The 19,435-nt window shown below is 35.1% G+C and overlaps 2 protein-coding genes across 2 annotated transcripts; both read left to right on the top strand.

Annotated features, from left to right (window-relative positions):
• Window positions 1-1,900: 1,900 nt before the first annotated feature.
• On the top strand, window positions 1,901-2,851 carry LOC122200069 (olfactory receptor 52E8-like). The gene has a single exon (XM_042905488.1). The coding sequence runs from the start codon at window positions 1,913-1,915 to the stop codon at window positions 2,849-2,851; it is 939 nt and encodes a 312-aa protein (XP_042761422.1). The 5' UTR covers window positions 1,901-1,912.
• Window positions 2,852-11,594: 8,743 nt separating this feature from the next.
• Window positions 11,595-12,542, top strand: LOC122201242 (olfactory receptor 52E8-like). Its single transcript, XM_042907156.1, has one exon. It carries the CDS (start codon window positions 11,595-11,597, stop codon window positions 12,540-12,542), a length of 948 nt encoding a protein of 315 aa, XP_042763090.1.
• The last annotated feature ends 6,893 nt before the right edge of the window (window positions 12,543-19,435 follow it).

Raw genomic sequence — 19,435 nt, 5'->3', positions numbered from 1 at the left:
GGAAAACCAGGGGTGAGAATAAGATGGGCTTCCTTCTTTGGATGTAAAACCATAATAATTCTACAACCTCATGCTGTAGTTCACTTGAGTAACCCAGACAGTTTTCATTTAAAGATAGAACCATTAATCTGGAATCTGGAAGAGATTGCAAAAAGGGCCACAGAGCCCAAGACTTAGATGGCAAACCAGCGTACTCACCCTACAAGGTAGGGTGAGTAAAAATTTTGATTCCTGTTCTAAAAATCATACATGTGTTTCTCTCTACCTAGAATAAACTTCCTATGCTTGTCTGTGAAACACAAAGTTGTCCTTGATCCATTTTACTTCTTTCATGGAATTTCTTTTGTCTTATTCATACCCACAGCATTTGCTGTATTTTTCTACCACAATGCAACATTTTATTCAGATTTCATCTTTCCACTTGTATTTCCCTCACTACACCGTGACGGCATCAATCAGATCTTATTCAATTTTTCTATCTAAATTTCTATCTCAATTTATCCCATCTTTCTGCCACTTCAAACAGGCCTCACATAGACCACTTTCTTCACTACAGGCTGTGATGCTTTTTCTGTGCATCTATCTCTGATTAGTCCCACTCAAGTATGAACTCTGCCAGTTTCCAACCATCTATCCCAACCATCTATCATTTACACACTGTTTTCAAAATCATTTTATCTCAAGAAGTTAGTCGATAAAGAACTTATCTTTTCCTGATTTTCCTAAAATATTAGTTCAGGATAAGTAGCTCCAACGTTCTGCTGCTCAAGCTAGTTCTATATAACAAATCCCTTAATAAATTACTTGCTATTTAGTCCTTAAAAGGAGATATCCAGGAAGACCTCAAGGAATAGAGGACCGCTTTGTTGGACTCTAATTTCAAGGATGTCCAAAGTAATACTCCCTTTTCCTTGTATAAATAGGAATAGATAGGATTTGAATAGAATAGTGCTCAAAACACTAGAAACTCTTTAGGTACCCCTGATTAGACTTCCCAAAACAGCTTCTGAAATTAATTTGGAAATTTATGGATTCAGTGTATAATGAGATAATTTCAATTTAAAATATTTTATAAATCCAAGTTTCACTATCACATTAAAAGTTCCTATGCAAATGTCTCTATTTTATTGTTTTTATACATGATCCAAAATATTCTGAATGAAGATGATTTTTGGAAGAGTTAGTTAAGATGGAAATTATGTTACTAATAATCTGGGGCATGCTGATTTTTGTTATGACTTTCCTGTGACTTATTCATTTAATAAATGTTATTATCTTTTTCTGAGAATTTGTATGTGTGAAGTAGTTTTAGGTGCACGAGTAAAAAAGAAGTAAATTTTTGGCTTCTGTTTCAGAATCAAATAGAGTTATATGCACAGTCAAATAAATATACACATATAGACATGCAAATTTACATATATATATATGCATATACATATACATAATACACACACACACACACACACACACACACACACACACACATAACTGGTCCTCAAATTCCCTAAAAGATAATGGGTTGAATTACATACGAAAAAGCATTTTTCATATAAATTAATGCAGTGTGTTTAACACCATGAGATACAAAGAACAAAAACCTGTATTATTCCTACTCCTCACTTTGATCTACCTGATAGATGGATATTCTTCTCCTCTTTCTTATTAAACCTTTGATGAATGGGAATGATATGGGGAATAGAGAGATTGGCTCTATTCCTGGAGCTATCTGATCTTCAGGTAAGGGTGGCAGAAAAATTTTGATAACATTGGGAGAAATGGGAGAAAATGAATATTACAAATTTATTTTGCATTTAACCAGGAGTCAGGAAAGAGATGGAAGTGGAGGAAGAATCACTAATGACAAGTTGACATCTCACTCTGTTATATGCACTCACCAACAGTGGCAGAGAGAATGTCCATTCTTAATGACACCCAGTTCCATCCTTCTTCGTTCCTCCTCCTGGGTATCCCAGGGCTAGAAGATGTGCACGTCTGGATTGGATTTCCCTTTTTCTTTGTGTATCTTGTTGCACTCTTGGGGAACGCTGCTGTCCTGTTTGTGATCCAGACTGAGCATAGTCTCCATGAGCCCATGTACTACTTCCTGGCCATGTTGGACTCCATCGATCTGGGCTTGTCCACAGCCACCGTCCCCAAAATGCTGGGCATCTTCTGGTTCAGCCTCAGGGATATATCTTTTGAAAGCTGCCTTTCCCAGATGTTCTTCATCCACTTCTTCACTGCCATGGAGAGCATTGTGTTGGTGGCCATGGCCTTTGACCGCTATGTTGCCATTTGTAAACCCCTTCGGTACACCATGATCCTCACCAGCAAAATCATCAGCCTCATTGCAGGCATGGCTATTCTGAGGAGCCTGTGCATGGTGGCCCCTCTGGTATTTCTCCTCCTGAGGCTGCCCTTCTGTGGGCACTATATCATCCCTCATACCTACTGTGAACACATGGGCATTGCTCGCCTGGCCTGTTCCAGCATCAAAGTCAACATAATATTTGGTCTTGGGGATATGTCTATTTTATTATTGGATGCGCTCCTTATAATTCTCTCCTATGTCAGGATCCTCTATGCTGTCTTCCGCCTGCCTTCCTGGGAGGCCCGGTTCAAAGCTCTCAACACCTGTGGCTCCCACACTGGAGTTATCTTAGCCTTTTTCACGCCAGCATTTTTCTCTTTCTTGACACACCGTTTTGGCCACAACATCCCCCAATATATCCACATCCTCTTAGCCAACCTATATGTGGTTGTTCCGCCAGCTCTCAATCCTGTAATCTATGGGGTCAGGACCAAGAAGATTAAGGAGCAGGTTTTGAGGATCTTTTTAAAAGACAGTTAACCATTGGTAGTCTTAGAATTACAGTTCATATTTGCTCCCTTTGCTCATTAAAAGGGGGTTATTGTCTAAAAAGAAGAGATGTAGCAAAGGTGAATATGAACAGTAATAACATTTCTTTCTCTATAATCCTTTGAGTTTAAAGATAATAAATTTATTGGTGATAATCTTACAATTTGTAATTATTACATCTCTTACAAAGTGCTTATATTTATACTATTTGATAATCAAGGTAGTTCTATAAAGTAGTTGCCATATTCACAAATTTTCAAATGAAAGTTTGATGCTTAGGATCACTAAAAGATTCATCTGAAAATTCAACTATTTGTGAGAAGTAGATTATTAAGTCAGGTAGTTTTAGAATCACCAGAAGAAATATGAAGGCAACAGAGTGGAATTTGTTCAGGGATTTTAGACAATTTTGGTGACATAATTCTTGAAATAATAACAATGACATTATTTAACTCATTAGGATATACTGTTCTAAATAATCTACTTACATTAACACACCTATTTCTTGTGTGAATTCTATGATGTGGCTACTGTTAATATTTGCATTTTCATATAAGTAAACTATGGATTAAAAAACTCTCCATAAAAAAATATGATTGAGATTTTGGCTCCAGATATCTAGAGAAATAGTAGCCATGCATTTAGAAATGAAATAAAGAGAGCAGGGATAATGGTGCATAACAATGAAAGATATATTTATTAAATGAATATTCATTAACTTCTACATGTGCTCAATTATATGTCACTGTTTGGTGATAGACAAATGGAAAGACAGAATCCTATGTCCTGAGAAAACAATGATGGGAGTTAGGCTATTAAGGCAAAAAAACATTATGCTATAAGATTACATATTAACTTATATTTGGAAGGCTATTTTTTAGAAACTTTGTAATAGTATTCAATAAATATCCCAAATGCTGGGCCAATATATTAAAGTTAGCCACACAAAACTAGAAATGTATTTGACCTTTTTTGAATTTCTAAAATAATGACATGGAAAATTATTGACCTAGTCAAAAAAAACCTAGTTTTTTTGTTTGTTTGTTTTGTTTTGATTTTTAAGAAGAGGTTATTTGAAACTACATTCAAGAGAGTCTGCCAGAGTTGTGTTCTCTTTTACTTCATTTAAGACCTCTGATTCTTCATCAGTTTATGAGCATGGAAATTCTACTGCATGACCAGAAAGTGTCATAGAGAAATAAAAAAAATTTAGATACGGCCTTCTAAATCTTGTAGTTAATTCTATGGGGCGCCTGGGTGGCTCAGTCGGTTGAGCGTCTGACTTCAGCCCAGGTCATGATCTCGCGGTCCGTGAGTTCCAGCCCTGCGTGGGGCTCTGTGCTGACAGCTCAGAGCCTGGAGAGTGTTTCAGATTCTGTGTCTCCCTGTCTCTATGATCCTCCCCCGTTCATGCTCTCTTTCTGTCTCAAAAATAAATAAACGTTAAAAAATATTTTAAATCTTGTAGTTAATTCTAGCAAAAATACTGTAAATAGGACAGCATAGATATTCAAATATAATATTGGTTAGCAATATTCATATACTACACTTAAATGTTTTGTATTTAGAAAATCTAAGAGGCTAAGAGAGCACACCAGGGCAATTGAATAAGGAGACATCAGACAAACTAATTGTCAAGGTGATCAGTATATTCAAAGCCTCTGACTCTAAATAAGGTAACAAAGCTTTAGTCATCCAAATTCATAATAGAGGAGCTTATCTGTTGGTACTTTAACAAACAAAAATAATATCACATTCAGACATAAGTAAATGTAAAAATTAGTAACATTATTTACAGCAACTTGGACCTTTGGATGAAATAATCCCAGTAAGAAAAAAAAAATGTTCCTGAAGATTTTTGAGGAAGAATATATCACTTGCAAATATGGGTTTTAGTAACACAATATAAAAATTAGAAATATCTGCTTGGCCCATCTAAGTTAGACATTAATGGTGTTTGGTGATATTTCCAGCTTTCCCATGAACTGTGAGATCCTGACCTGAGCCAGAGTCAAGAGTCAGATGATGAACTGACTGAGCCATCCAGCCGCCCCTATTAATGTTTTATTTTAATTTCAGTATAGCTACAGTGTTATATTAGTTTCAGGTGTACAATGTAGTGATACAACGCTTCCATACATCACCCTGTGCTCATCACAAGTGTACTCTTTAATCTCCATCACATATTTTACAACTCATATCCAGCATAAAATGTCTAAATCAAGGGGGTATTTGGTACCTCATTATTTTAAGGGATAAAGAATATGAAACTAGGGGAGCCTGGGTGGTTCAGTCCATTAAGTGTCCAACTTCAGCTCAGGTCATGATCTCACAGTTCATGAGTTTGAGCCCTGCTTCGGGCTCTGCACTGATGGTGCAGAGTCTGCTTGGGATTTTCTCTCTCTCTGCCCCTCTCCTGCTTGTGTGCTGTGCACACATACTCTCTCTCTCTCTCTAAAAATAAATAGACATTAAAACGAATAAAACCTTAAAAAATAAAAAAAAATTGCTCTTTAAAAGAGACTCTTTAGGGAAGGAGAAAATAAATTACAGAGTAGTAGAAAATATGTACAAAACATATATGTCATGAAAGGCTTGTATCTAGAATATATAAAGAACTCTTAAAACTCAATAATAATAAAAAAACCCAGTTTAAAAACGACAAATAATCTGAAGAGGCATTTCACCAAAGAAAATTATATGTATGGCAAATAAACCCATTAAAAGATGCTCAGCATCACTGGACTGCAGGGAAATGCACGATAAAACACTATGAGGCAGCATTAGAACCCATTTTGGTGGTTTAAAAAATGTTCAGAATGCCAATTACTGGTGAGCACGTGGACCATCCAACACTCTTATACATAGGGAGTATCAATGCTCTCTAGCCAACAGCCACCAGGAGTATATTTATACTTTTTATTTATTTATTTATTTATTTATTTATTTATTTATTTCATTTATACTTTTTAAAAAAGGAAGGTTTATTAGCTGTTACAACAAGAGATACCACATGCAGTGGTGCAATGTTAGGGGTCTCAGTAAGAGTGTTTAAGGAAAGATTTGATATTGGATTTGGACTTGATTAGGGGATATTTTTCTGAAGTAGATGCTTTCAGAGAAAGAACTAATTCTATTACTGGATATCAATAACTTTTATATAGAAAGTGGGAGAAGTTTTTGTCTCCACTCAGACATGCTTATAGAAGGGTTTATGTTTCACTCCATCAACACAAACACAAAGTGACCTTGCCTGATGTTTATACTTAGTGAAACTGTTTATATTAAGTGGACATCATTACAGTCAAGATGTTATTATCAGGTCAGCTATCAGTTGACAGATATTAGAGCTGCTATTTTCTTTCTCGGAAGAAAGCCAGTATCTCATGATTCTATACTTATCCAGGCTAAACACAGTACATAATCTTTCTATGATGTCCTCAAATAATTTATGTTTCTATTTTACTTTGCAGTTTTTATTATGCCACCTTCTAAGCCTCTTCTAAAGGAAATTGAGTTAGAAAGTCTAGAAAACTCATAAGTTCCCTGCTTAAAGTTGGCTCCATATATGTTAAAAAATTAGTTATTTGTGGGGCGCATGGGTGATTCAGTCAGTTAAACGTTTGATTCTTTATTTCAGGTCAGGTCATGATCTCATGATTCATGGGTTCAAGCCCCACATTGGGCTCTGTGCTGACAGTGCAGAGCCTGCTTAGGATTGTCTCTCTCTCCTGCTCTCTCTGCCCCTCCCTCACTCATGCTCTGTCTCTCTCTATCTCATAATAAATAAATAAACTAAAAAAAAACTTAGTTATTTGCATATTTATACATGGTTAGTATTAACTATGCAACCAGAATATAAGTTTCTTGGGGGAAAGATCTACATATACAAAACATTACTGACTACATACTTAATTTTAAATGAGTGCTTGCTGAATGGCTAACCTGACTTCTAGATCAAGTAAATGATATTTGCTGGAAAAGAGTGACACAATCATTAGGGGGTAGAACAGCTGTGGTTAATGAGAGGGAGAAATTACAGACTGACTCTTGGGGGATTGATGGCGAAAGATTAGAAAGAGTGGGTTGGTAGTAAATGAGAAATGTTTTCAAGCTGGGAAGTTAAAGGGAGAAACTTCAATGTCCCAAGGGATTCCTGTGCCCTGTGCTTTTTTTCTGCTCATAAACCTGTGATGAGAACTTGTGAATTCATTATCTTTCATATTCTCATCCCATGTGGGCCCAGAAGAGCAGCTACTCCCCATCAGGAAGAGGATTTTTCAATCTCAGTATAAACTTTTCTCCTTGAACTACAGTTGTGATGCTGAGACACACTTGGAACAATTATTGGTCATGATTGTAGCTTCTTCCAATACTGGCTGTCCCTGAGGCTGGTGAGTTGGGTACAGGTTTGACTGCTATATGTACTTAAACATTTGGTTGGGAAGGTTTGAACTCAGGTCTATTAATTTAATCCCCTCACTAAATTGGCAATTCATATTTATATATGATACAAATCTTAATTTGGAGGACGTATTTTACATGTTTCACCTAAAATTTCTAATTGGTAGAATTTCAGGTACTTTTGCATATTTTAGTATTTTATCATTTTTTCATAACAAGCATACCCACTTTAATAATAAGGAAAATAGAAAACTAAGCAGTCAAATAACTTATTTTGTTGAGGTATTATTGCATTTCTCTTCTATTTTCTCTTTCTCACTCTCTGTTCTGTCTTGCTTCATTTCCCTCTCCCTCTCCCCCTTGCTCTGTTCTCTTTCCTCCTCTCTTTGTCTCTTTTCCTCTTCCTCCCATTTCTAACTCTCTTTTAGCCCAATTCTACTTAATTTTTTCATGTGATTGCTTATTTCATAATTTCTTTTGTATTTAATATCAAAAAAATTTGACACTCTCAATATTTTCCCAAATCAGATCAATACATTTTCTATTTTTATTTCATTGTCACTAATGGTGAAGAATACCAATTGTTTAATACCTTCAGCTTCTGAAGAGCATGTATCTTCTTAAAAGTATGTAATGAATTTTTTTCATTCTGATTTATGCATTCTATACAGTACATGTTTACAGACATATTCACTCTTGCTTTAGTCTTCCCTTTTATCAAGCAGTTTTAGCATTACATATATAAGCTGTAGGTAAAAAATGCAGAACAATCGAAAGAAACAATAGGTTTATTTAAAGACATCACTTTCCTCTTGGCAGAACTCACTCAGTCATCATTAGTGACTTTTCCAGTCTATCTTTTACTATTTTCCTAATACTAGGGCCTCGTTTGATAAAAGTAAGATGATACTCTTTCCCTCCACCACATCATGAACATGTCTGCATTTATTTAGCTCTCCACCTGTATATTTGGTATGGCTTGGGAGCGTGGATCTCATGTGGGTTGATATGAATCTGGCATTTGGCAGTGACTCCTGAACTAGTCCTGCTCAGTGGTGTGCAAAGGAACAATTCCGATCTCAGAGGAGGCTCCCCCTTTACCTAGCGCTGCAGAATACCTGATAGAACATGTTGCTGATTTCAATACAGTTCTTGAACTTTTGTTGTTCATTCTATGCATGGATAAAAATCTAGATAGAAAGCATAAGCATCTCCTGGAGGTGACATGCAGAATGAGGTTCTTTTTCAGCAATTACTCTTCTACCTCCTGTCCTAATCTATTTGTCTTATATGAGCCTTCCTGAGTTCCCTTGCAAGTCTAAGGCATTGATTACAGATTTTACAAGTCTCTGACCTCATCCTTTTGGACTTGGAACATTCTAGTTGTTTAGGCACTCTAGTATAAATGGCGCTTTTATGTGAAAACAAGTTGACATTGTAAAAGACCAAATAACTCAGATTTTGGAAAATGTACCACTATGAAACTATTTTATTGATACTTTGTTAATGCCATAGAGGAGTACAATAGTCAAAAGTTTCCATGAGAAGAATAAGATACAAATAAAATTCTATTGCCTATTTCTGATTGTCATCCCCTGCTTATACCAAGCTTTCCCTGTAGCCTCTGCTTTGTATTCTTCCTTTGTTATGCCAGAGACCCATTAATTGACCCCTAGTCAGGAAAGCCTCTGATCAAAGAGTTATCTTTCTTATATATATTCAAAGTATCCTCTTATGAGGATCATGGTTTTGCTTCTCATTTCTCTATCCTTAACTGCTGGATACACTATTTGATTTCTGTTCCCATCCTTCTAACCTGAGGACTTTTGACCAAGAGTTAAAATTAACAATTACCCACCTACCCAGTCTTTCATTCACAAATGCTTTGAGTGGCAGCTATCTGCCAGATGTTGTGCTAGAAAAATAATGATGAACAAAACTTCCTGGCCTCCTCTGCAACTCTTCATGAAGCTTACAATTAAATGGGGACTCAGGCATTGCTTAGGTAGTCACAGAGAGCTGTGTAGTAGACTAAGGTCTTAGGAGAGAGTATTATAAGCCAGTCCACTGAATTCAGTGAAGGCCTTTTTGAAAGTGGGTAACTAAGGTAAGATGTAGAGAACTGACAAGAGGATGATGCAGGTTCCTCCTCCCTTTTCCTCACAGCTGTCTTGAGGATCTCTCCTACAGCATATTTCCACCTTTACAGATTTCATCTTCCTCTCTTTTCTCTCACAGAATCATTTCTCTTTTATTCTCAAAAATCTACTCTGATTGTCTATAATCCCAAGTACATAGTATATTGTGCATCATACTAACTTCCTTGGCTTGTAAGAAGAGGTCCTTTCTCATATAAACACTATTTCATCCTCTTCAAAGGGCTATTCTTTATGTATTATAATTAAGAGACACTCATCTTTGGTTCCCAGTTCTTTAGAGTTGTAATTTATAGCAATTATATTAGTAAAATATGCAAGAGATGTAGAGAATGAAGAAGAGGAAATTGGGAACAAACCTAGGGGTGCTGATTATGAGGGCAAAGTAGCTCAAGAAACTGAATAAAGGGCTAAACCCTTGAGACTATACGAAAATTCCATAAATACATGCATTTGGGCAGAAACCTATGAATACCAGATCTAAGAGCTGGTGACTGCAACCAAGCAGTCATTTTGAGGATGGAGACATGCTTCTGTGATCCAGACATAAAAGACATTCATTGATTCAGGAGCTAGAATCTGTCCTGTTTTTTCTGTGTGGCTGATGTGAGTAACAAGTGGTGTAATTTGTCTGAAATTTCTTTGTGAAACTGAAATAAATAATATTAAGTGCTTATATAATACTATTATTTCTGAAATTGTTCTCTCCCTTCTAATAGCAATAATAATAATGATAATAATAATAATAATAATGAATTCCCATTTAGGGACAAAGTTGGAAATATTATGGATTCTTTACAAATAAAGTGAATCCAACTTGTCTCCTATGAGGAATAAGGGAAATAAATGGGGAGCCTGAATGGTTCAGTCAATGCTTTAAGCTTCAGCCAATCTTTCTATAAACAGTGGTTTTATATATAAGATTAATCAATTTACACTGAATTTTGTGAACTTGATGGCTTCCTAAAGCAAGGTCTTTATTTCAAAAACTAAAGAAAATGTCCTCATCCATTGATAACAAAAGTAACACAAATTTAGAAAAAAAAATATGCTTATATTTTGATGAAAGTTATTTATAAACAAGTTGAGGAAGAAACATAGGCCACATTAAGTAGCAGAAATAAAAGTTCATTGGCTGTAGGGGCGCCTGGGTGGCTCAGTCAGTTAAGCGTATGACTTCGGTTCAGGTCATGATCTCACAGTTCATGGGTACAAGCCCGCATCAGGCTCTGTGCTGACAGTTCAGAGCCTGGAGCCTGCTTCGGATTCTGAGTCTCCCTCTCTCTCTACCCCCGCTCGTGCTCTGTCTCCCTCTCACTCAAAAATAAACAAACATTAAAAGGTATTTTTAAAAAGTTCAATGGTTGTAAGTGGAAATGCACAGAGGAGTATATTGTTCTAGTTAAACAACTGTTCTATAACTTTCTTCTTCCTGTTATTATTTTACTGAACTAGAGTTGATATACAATGTTACATTAGTTTCATGTGTACAACATAGTGATTTGACAAGTTTATACATTATGCTATGTTCACTAAAGCTATAGCTACCATCTGCCACCACAGTTATATACCCACAATTATATTCCCTATGCTATACCTTTTATCCCCTGGAAGACTGTATCTCCCCCTTCCCTTCACCTATCTTGTCCATCCTCCCATAACCCTGTCCTCTGGCAACCATCAGTTTGTTCTCTGTACTTATAGGTCTGTTTCTGGTTTTTGTTTGTTTTTAAACAAATGATCTTAAAGGATGCTTCTGAAATCTACAGTATTGTCAGTGCTCACGGACTGTGATCATTTATCTGTGGGATATCAGTGTATACAGATCTTCTCCCAATGTATAATTAAATATTTTTAGTAGTTAGAGGCTAATATAGACTCATATCAACTAGCTTAGTCAATGTTTTCACTAAAATTAATTTAGATAATCACATCCAATATCTAAATATCCATTCATTTCTTAAGGAATATTCTCCTTCATTTGTAATATGTACATATCAATGAAAGTAAAAGAGAGGAAAAGATAGGGAAAACATGATGTTTCTTCTGTATTCCTAGAGAAAATATAGTATTGATGTCTCTTTTGTTCTTATTCAATATTAGCAGTTTTGGTGAGGAGTTGAGGAGCCTTATATAAGATGAAGAGAGTGTGACTATCAGAAGCCTTTGCCAGTATGTCTCTAGCCAATACCTCATGTTTTCACCCCTCATCTTTCCTGCTGTTGGGAATCCCAGGACTGGAAAATATGCAGCTCTGGCTTGGTGTCCCATTTGGTACAGTCTATCTGATTGCCCTCCTGGGGAATGGCATCATCCTCTTTGTGATCCAGACTGAGCACAGCCTTCACCATCCCATGTTCTACTTATTGGCCATGTTGGCTCTCACTGACCTGGGCCTCTCCACCGCAACTATTCCCAAAATGCTGAGCATATTCTGGTTTGGTCTCAATGAGATTGACTTTGGGGGATGCTTAGCTCAAATGTTCTTCATACACCTGTTTACAGGTTTCGAAACATTCATGCTTGTTGCCATGGCCTTTGATCGCTACGTTGCCATTTGCCATCCTCTTCGATACAACACAATCCTTACCAACAGAACTATTTGTATTATTGCTGGAGTAGGAATGTTGAAAAATTTTGTTTTGGTGTTTCCACTTGTGTTTCTCCTTCTAAGGCTTTCATTCTGTGGACATAATATTATACCCCATACCTACTGTGAGCACATGGGCATTGCCCGTCTGGCCTGTGTCAGCATAAAAGTCAATATATTATTTGGATTAATTCTTATCTCTATGATACTTCTGGATGTTATTTTGATTGCTATCTCCTATGTGAAGATTCTACGTGCTGTCTTCAGACTCCCATCCTGGGAGGCCAGGCTCAAAGCTCTTAATACCTGTGGTTCCCATGTATGTGTCATCTTAGCTTTTTTCACTCCAGCATTTTTCTCTTTTATGACTCATCGATTTGGCCACAATATTCCACGTTATATCCACATCCTCCTGGCAAATTTATATGTGATAATCCCACCTGCTCTTAACCCCATTATTTATGGGGTGAGAACTAAGCAGATCCGAGAACGGGTGGTGATGATCTTCCTTTTTAAGGAAGTTTGGCTCTAAACTCTTGTCTTGGAAAGAGTCTTCAAAATGTTTTCCTTAAAAGAGGGAAGCTCTTTTAAGTTGTTAAGCTTCTATAGAGCAAATGCTTTACAGAATATGATGTTAAACATAATGTTTCCTCATTTATGTGCAGTATCAAATTAAAGATGGGTTTACATAGCAGATAGTTGTTCCTAGACTAACTATAAACATTATTGTTAAATAAATAGGGGTCACTTATTTCTGTAACTCATTAACATCAGGATTTGGGGATAAAGTCTTAGCACAACTCAAGTACTATTTTTTTTTTCACGTAATATTGTTTAGTCTCTTTACAGAATTCACTGGTTATGGTGGAGGAATGTTGAGCTGCCAAGCACAGTCATGGTTGTAATGGGACTGACTAAACATGCTATAGGGTATGGGCTCCTGGAGCAACAATCAAAGAAATTAAATACTGATTTTATTTCTCCCATGATACAGTTGGCTTCCTTAATCATGTAACCGCAGGGAAGAAAATAATCAACAAAACACCATAGACATCATTGTAATACTCCATTTTTATAAGTTTTGAAATAGCAACTGCAACAACTACATAGAGTCAAATATTTGAAAGGACTCATGGGACTTCACAGGGTATACTCATTTTAGGCTTTAACTAAGGTCAAGGTAAAATATAGCAGGAAAAAGAAACAGAACAGGTAAATGTAGAAAGATAAAAAATAATGAGGCACAACTCCTAGGACCTTTCCTAGGTTGTACAGAATGAACTTCATCTTTGTTGTGAATGATTAAAAATATGGAAAAACACTTTTGCTTCACCTAAGTCAACTCACAAGTTTAATGAGAATTTTTTAAATCTTACTAGTTGCATATATGTTGGCCTTACCCAATCAGTTAAAGCCTTGCCTAGAACAAAGACTGACCTTCATAGAGCAAGAGAGATTCTGCCAGTTGCTAAGTATATCTATTCACATTATGCATTCTGGAACTAGAGAAAGAACCACAATAATGGTTTTGGAGACCCACTGATCACCTGACCTACAAAGTCCTTACTATGACTGTAAGGACTCCATAAAAATAAGAAATATGTATATTTGTTTTCAAAAGGAGTATACTTATTGTGATGAGCACTGGGTGTTGTATGGAAGAGTTGAATCACTATATTATATACCTGACACTAATATTACACTGTATGTTAACTAACTGGAATTTAAATAAAAACTTAAAAAAAAGACAAAATACACTACTGAGAAAATGCAAAATGCAAGTCCAGATGGAGAGAAAATACTTGCAACACATAGACAATGGTTTGTATGTAGACTATATGAAGAACTTTTACAGTCAATAATAAAAAGGTAAAAACCCAATTAAAAAAAAAGGAAGGTAAAATTATAATGGATATTTCACACACACAAAAATATGTGAATGGTCGGTAAGCACGTGAAATATGCTAACCTTACTGGTCATTAGGGAAATACAAATTGAAACCACATGGGATACCATTATAATAAAACTGCTGAAATTCAAAAGACTGTCCATACCCAATGTGCTATAACTGGAACTCTCATACACTTCTATCTAGGTGGGTACAAAATGGAAGAAAGACTTTGGAAACAGTTTTATAGTTTTAAAAATAACATTTAACATACACTTATCCTATGAACCAACAAGTATACTCCTAGGTATTTATCCCTCACTTGTTCATACAAAGACTTGTACATGGATATTCATAGCAGCTTTATTTTAATAGCTCTGAACTGAAAACAACCTGATGAATCTACATGATCTTAATTTTTTAACACAATCACATAAAGGAAATAAAAACTTTTGATTTATACCTCATACATTATACTACTTGTGTACCTGAGACAACTAGTCAAACATTTCAGTTAAGCAAGAAATAAACTAAAAATAGGAACACAAAATGGTGCAAAATTAGTGAGCACTAACTAAAACAAATTGTTACTAATTCCATTTAAGTAAATATAGCCATTATAAATATTTCTAGACTATTGGATATAATTCATAAAATATTCTAATAATGAATGTTGAATATTATAAGCTAAAAATATTTAAATATAAATTTATTCACTGAACATGCATAGAGGGTTTACATTTACTGTGTGAATATGTACTCTGGTAGGTATTTGGAGAGCTCTGCTACAATGCCCTAGTCTAGGTCATTAATATAATCTTTATATGCTTACTAGTTGTGCCTGGGAACTGGACTTTTACGTGCTTATTTGGTTGGTGGTTACCTTTGTGTAGTACTATCTAAAAATTTTTTTTTTAAAAACCTGAAGAAGTAAAAATAGAACTTTTCCTACTCAATTAGAAGAAAGAGAAGCCAATATTAATATTTTTAAGTGTGTATTATATCTTGTAAATTTTTAAAATGATAATACGAGTACCATATTTTCAATAGAATTTATTTTTAGAGAAGTTTTAGATTCATGGATAAATTGAGTAGAAGGTATGAATATTTTTCTTATACCCTCTGCCTACACACATGCTTAGCCTCCCGCATTGTCAACATCACTCATTTGTTATCATTGATGAACCTGCACTGACTCATCATTATCACCTAGAGTCCATAGTTTACATTAGGGTTCACTCACAGTGCTGTACTCTTTATGGGTTTGGACATATGTATAATGGCATGCACCTATCATTGCAAAATCATACAGAATAGTTTCATGTCCTAAAAATCTTCTGTGTTCATGTGCTATTCCCCTCTTCCCCACCCCCAGCTCATGACAATCACTGATCTTTTTGCTGTCTCCATAGTTTTGCCTTTTCTAGGATGTTATACATTTGGAATCATAGTATGTAGGCTTTTCAGATTGGCTTCTCTCACTTAGTAATATGCATTTAATTTTCTTCCATGTCTTTTAATGGCCTAACAACTCATTTCTTTTATCACTGAATAATATTCCATTGTCTAGATGTGCCACAGTTTATTTATCCATTCATCCATTGAAGGATATCCTGGTTGCTTCCAAGTTTTGGCAATTATGAGTAAAGCTGCTATAAACATCCGTATGCAAGTTTTTATGTGGACATAAGTTTTTAACTCTTTGGATAAATATTAAGAAGTGAAATTTCTGGATCACATGGTGAATCTGTTTAGTTTTGTAAGAAACTTCCAAATTCTTCCAAACGGAGTGTATCATTTTATATTCCTACCAACAGTGTATGAGAGTTCTTGTTGCTCCACATCCTTGCCAGTATTTGGTTTTGTTCATATTCTGGATTTTGACATTCTGACAGGTATTTCATTGTCCTTTTAATTTGTATTTCCCTGATGACATGTGAGGTGGAATATACTACATAGGCTTATTTGCCATCCTCATGTCTTTTTTGGTCAAGTGCCTGTTCAGGTCTTTTTCCCAGTTTTTGATTGGGTTGTTTATTTTCTTATTGTTGAGTGTTAAGAGTTTTTGTATATTTCAGATAACAGTCCTTTATCAGATGTATCTTTTGCAAATATTTGTCCCAGTCTGTTGTTTGCCTTCTCATTCTCTTCACATTGTCTTTTGCAAAACAAAAGTTTTTAATTTTAACAAACTCCAGCCTTATTGATTCTCCATTTGATGTTGATTCTAAAAAGTCATCACCAAACCCATGGTCAGCTAGCTTTCTCCTATATTATCATCTAGGAGTTTTATAGTTTTGTGTTTTACATTTAAGTCTGTGATCCATTTTGAGTTAATTTTCGTGGGATGTGTAAGGTCTGTGTGTATATGATGATGAGGAGTTTGCATATGGAAGAATTATTTTTACAAATACTCACCAAATTGTGTAAATACTCACCTCAAAGACTTTTGTTTCTCTTGTTCCTCCTCCCAGAGACCAGCTTTCATGCTAGTTTTATTTTATTTATAGCTATTTAAGCATGTTTCTTTGTCCTCCCACAACTATTTATAATTACATGTTATTGACATATGACATACTGTTAAAATTTTCTCAGTATTCAGTATTCTAAGTTATGTCTAGCCTTTGCTAATAAAAATTATAGAATAAAAAATAATTCAGGGTCAAAGAGGTTAATTTTATATCATTAAGTGGATATTTAAGAGTCACTGGTACAAGAATTTCAGGACCTAGCACAGAATCCGCTCTATAAAATGCACTCCACAAGGGTACAGCAATTAAATGCTCAGTTCCTGGACACTTCTTGACATATTTAACACTGGCATTTAAATGGATGGATAGGTGGATGAAGTGTTGAATGGTAGTATAAAAAATATGTGGTACAGATTATTATAAAGGAAAATTTGGCTGCATTATGAAATCTAAAGTAAGTTCCAAGGGAAGCTTGAGAAATCTCAAATATATTATGGGTAGGAGAGCAGGGATCATTTGACTGATTCCCTGCAGTCTGGTAACTTAGGGATGGGGTTGGCCTCCTGCACAGTTCCATAAAAATTGGATACAGCTAAATGCAAACAGATGAAGGCAACTGGTTTTGGTAAAATGATGAAGTGGTGAATCAAGCCTCTAACATGCTATATCAGATAAATTTCAAGCAGTGTTTGGACCTTAGAGCAGGAGCAGATGAAGTTCCTTCAAATGCTGAAACTGTGGAACAGAATTGGGGACCAACTCTCTGCCTTGCAGGACTACTAAAAGAATTAGAATTAGACCCCAGTTGGGGCAGTAAGGAATTTAAACTTCTGTCTGTTCTTCCTCTTTTCCTAGTCTCTTTTTTTTTTTCATTCCCCTCCAGTCACCTTCAGTAAATATGATAACCCATGTCAATAAAAATCTGGAATGATTGCCAACTTTTTCCCACTTATCACTTTGTGTTGCTGCTTTGATGGACCTACTTATCTTTGATGTGGCCTAGGATCTGGAATCTTCATTTACTTTTATCCAAACTCCTGGATATGATGTATAGATCCTACCAGATACTAATATTTGTTATTATGGAATTACGGTAATTTGGACAGTAAATTATTGGCACATGGATAGAAAAGTAGATGAGTGAGCCAAGAAAAAGACCTATCTATATGCTAATATCTGATTTACAACAAAAGTGTCATGAAGTACAATATGGAAAAGAAGGACATTTCAATAAATTGTTCTGGGTCAACTGGGATATTCATATAGAAAATTTAATCCTTATTTCACGTCAAACACAAAAATCAATTTTAGATAGATCATAGACATAAATGTAAAAATAAAGAAGTTGTGGTATATCTATACAATGGAATATTAGCCATAAAAAAGAATGAAATCTTGCCATCTGCAACAACATGGATAGAACTAGAAAGTACAATACTAAGCAAAATAAATTAGTCATCAAAAGACAAATATAATATGATGTCACCCATATGTGAAATTTAAGAAACATACAAATGAGCAAAGGTCGAAAGAGGGAGAGAGAGGAAAACCAAGAAATAGGCTCTCGATTACAGAGAACAAATTGATTGTTACCAGAAGAGAGGTGAGCAGGGAGAGGGGTTAAATAGGTGTTGGGGATTAAGGAGTACACTTGTCATGATAAGCATCAGGTATTGTATGGAAGTGTCGAATCACTATATTGTACACCTGAAAATAATGTTACACTGTATATTAACTAGAATTTTTAAAAAATTTTAAAAATGATATTGACACTAACTTGAAAGAATATCATCATGTTATTGAGTTCAACAAAGATTTCTTCAACAGGACACAAAGAACAAAAACTTTAACTGAAAATATTAATGAATTCAACTTCATTGAGCATGAAAACTTGTATTCCTCAAAATTTCCATAGGAAGAGTAGAAATTCAATTCACATAGTGGAAGCAGATATTTTCAGGGGATATATCTAAGAAAGGATTCATACACAGACTTTTACAGCTTCCTAAGAAAAATATAACACATTTCTAAAGAAATGGACACAGACTTTAAATAAAATGTTGTTCCACTAAAGAGGACATCCAAGTAGCCAATAGCTATAGTTTTTACAACATTATTAGTGGTAAGGAAATGTATATTAAAACCACATCCAATAGCATTACATGATGCGAACAAATAATGGAAGCAAATAAACATACATACCTACCCCCGCATAAACACATATACAAAACCAAGAGTGCTGATAAGGATGTACAGCAATTGGCTTATATGTAACAGGTGAAAGTGTAAAATCATATATATATATATATATATATATATATATATATATATATATATGAAAAACTGTTGGAGCTTTCTAATAAAGATAAAAACATACCCTCCCAATCACTTAGCAATCATACACAGGAATTATTACTGATTGCAAATGTCTGTCAAACAACATGTAGAGAAATATTAATAAGAACCATATTCAAAATAGTAAAAAATGAGATAAAACTCAAACGTCCATCCAGAATTATTAAGTAAATTTGGTACATTTATAAAATGGAATACTATACAACAATAAAAAGTAACAAGCTACAGTTAAATGCAATCACATGAATTAATCTCATAGACATAATTTTTAGTGAAATAAGCCATCACAAAAGACCTATATGATTTAATTACTATTAAAATCATAAACTATACAATCTATAGTCATAGATACAAAAAATGATGAACTCTGGAAGTAATCGACTGATAAAGGGCATGAAGTATTCTGGGTTGTTAGTAGTGCTACATATTTTCTTCTAAGCAGTGGTGACATATGTTCTGGGCTACCTACAAGGTGTGTAGGCACTCAGAAAACATTTTTGTAGGGACTCTGACCACATACAAAATTTGAATCACTCTAAATCAGCATGCCAGTACCATTCTGGTAGATCAGCCTTTAGCAATCCCGTGAAATAAATATTGCACCACCCAGTGGAGCGATCTGCTCTCCAGGATACCACCCTAGAGTTGAGACTATTCAAAAAGCCTTGGGAAACTCTATAGGCATTTCCCCTGGAACTCTCTGGACATCT

Source organism: Panthera leo, chromosome D1 (genome assembly GCF_018350215.1).
Source record: "Panthera leo isolate Ple1 chromosome D1, P.leo_Ple1_pat1.1, whole genome shotgun sequence".
NCBI classification, from domain to species: domain Eukaryota; kingdom Metazoa; phylum Chordata; class Mammalia; order Carnivora; family Felidae; genus Panthera; species Panthera leo.
This window is presented reverse-complemented; position numbering and strand designations above follow the sequence as displayed.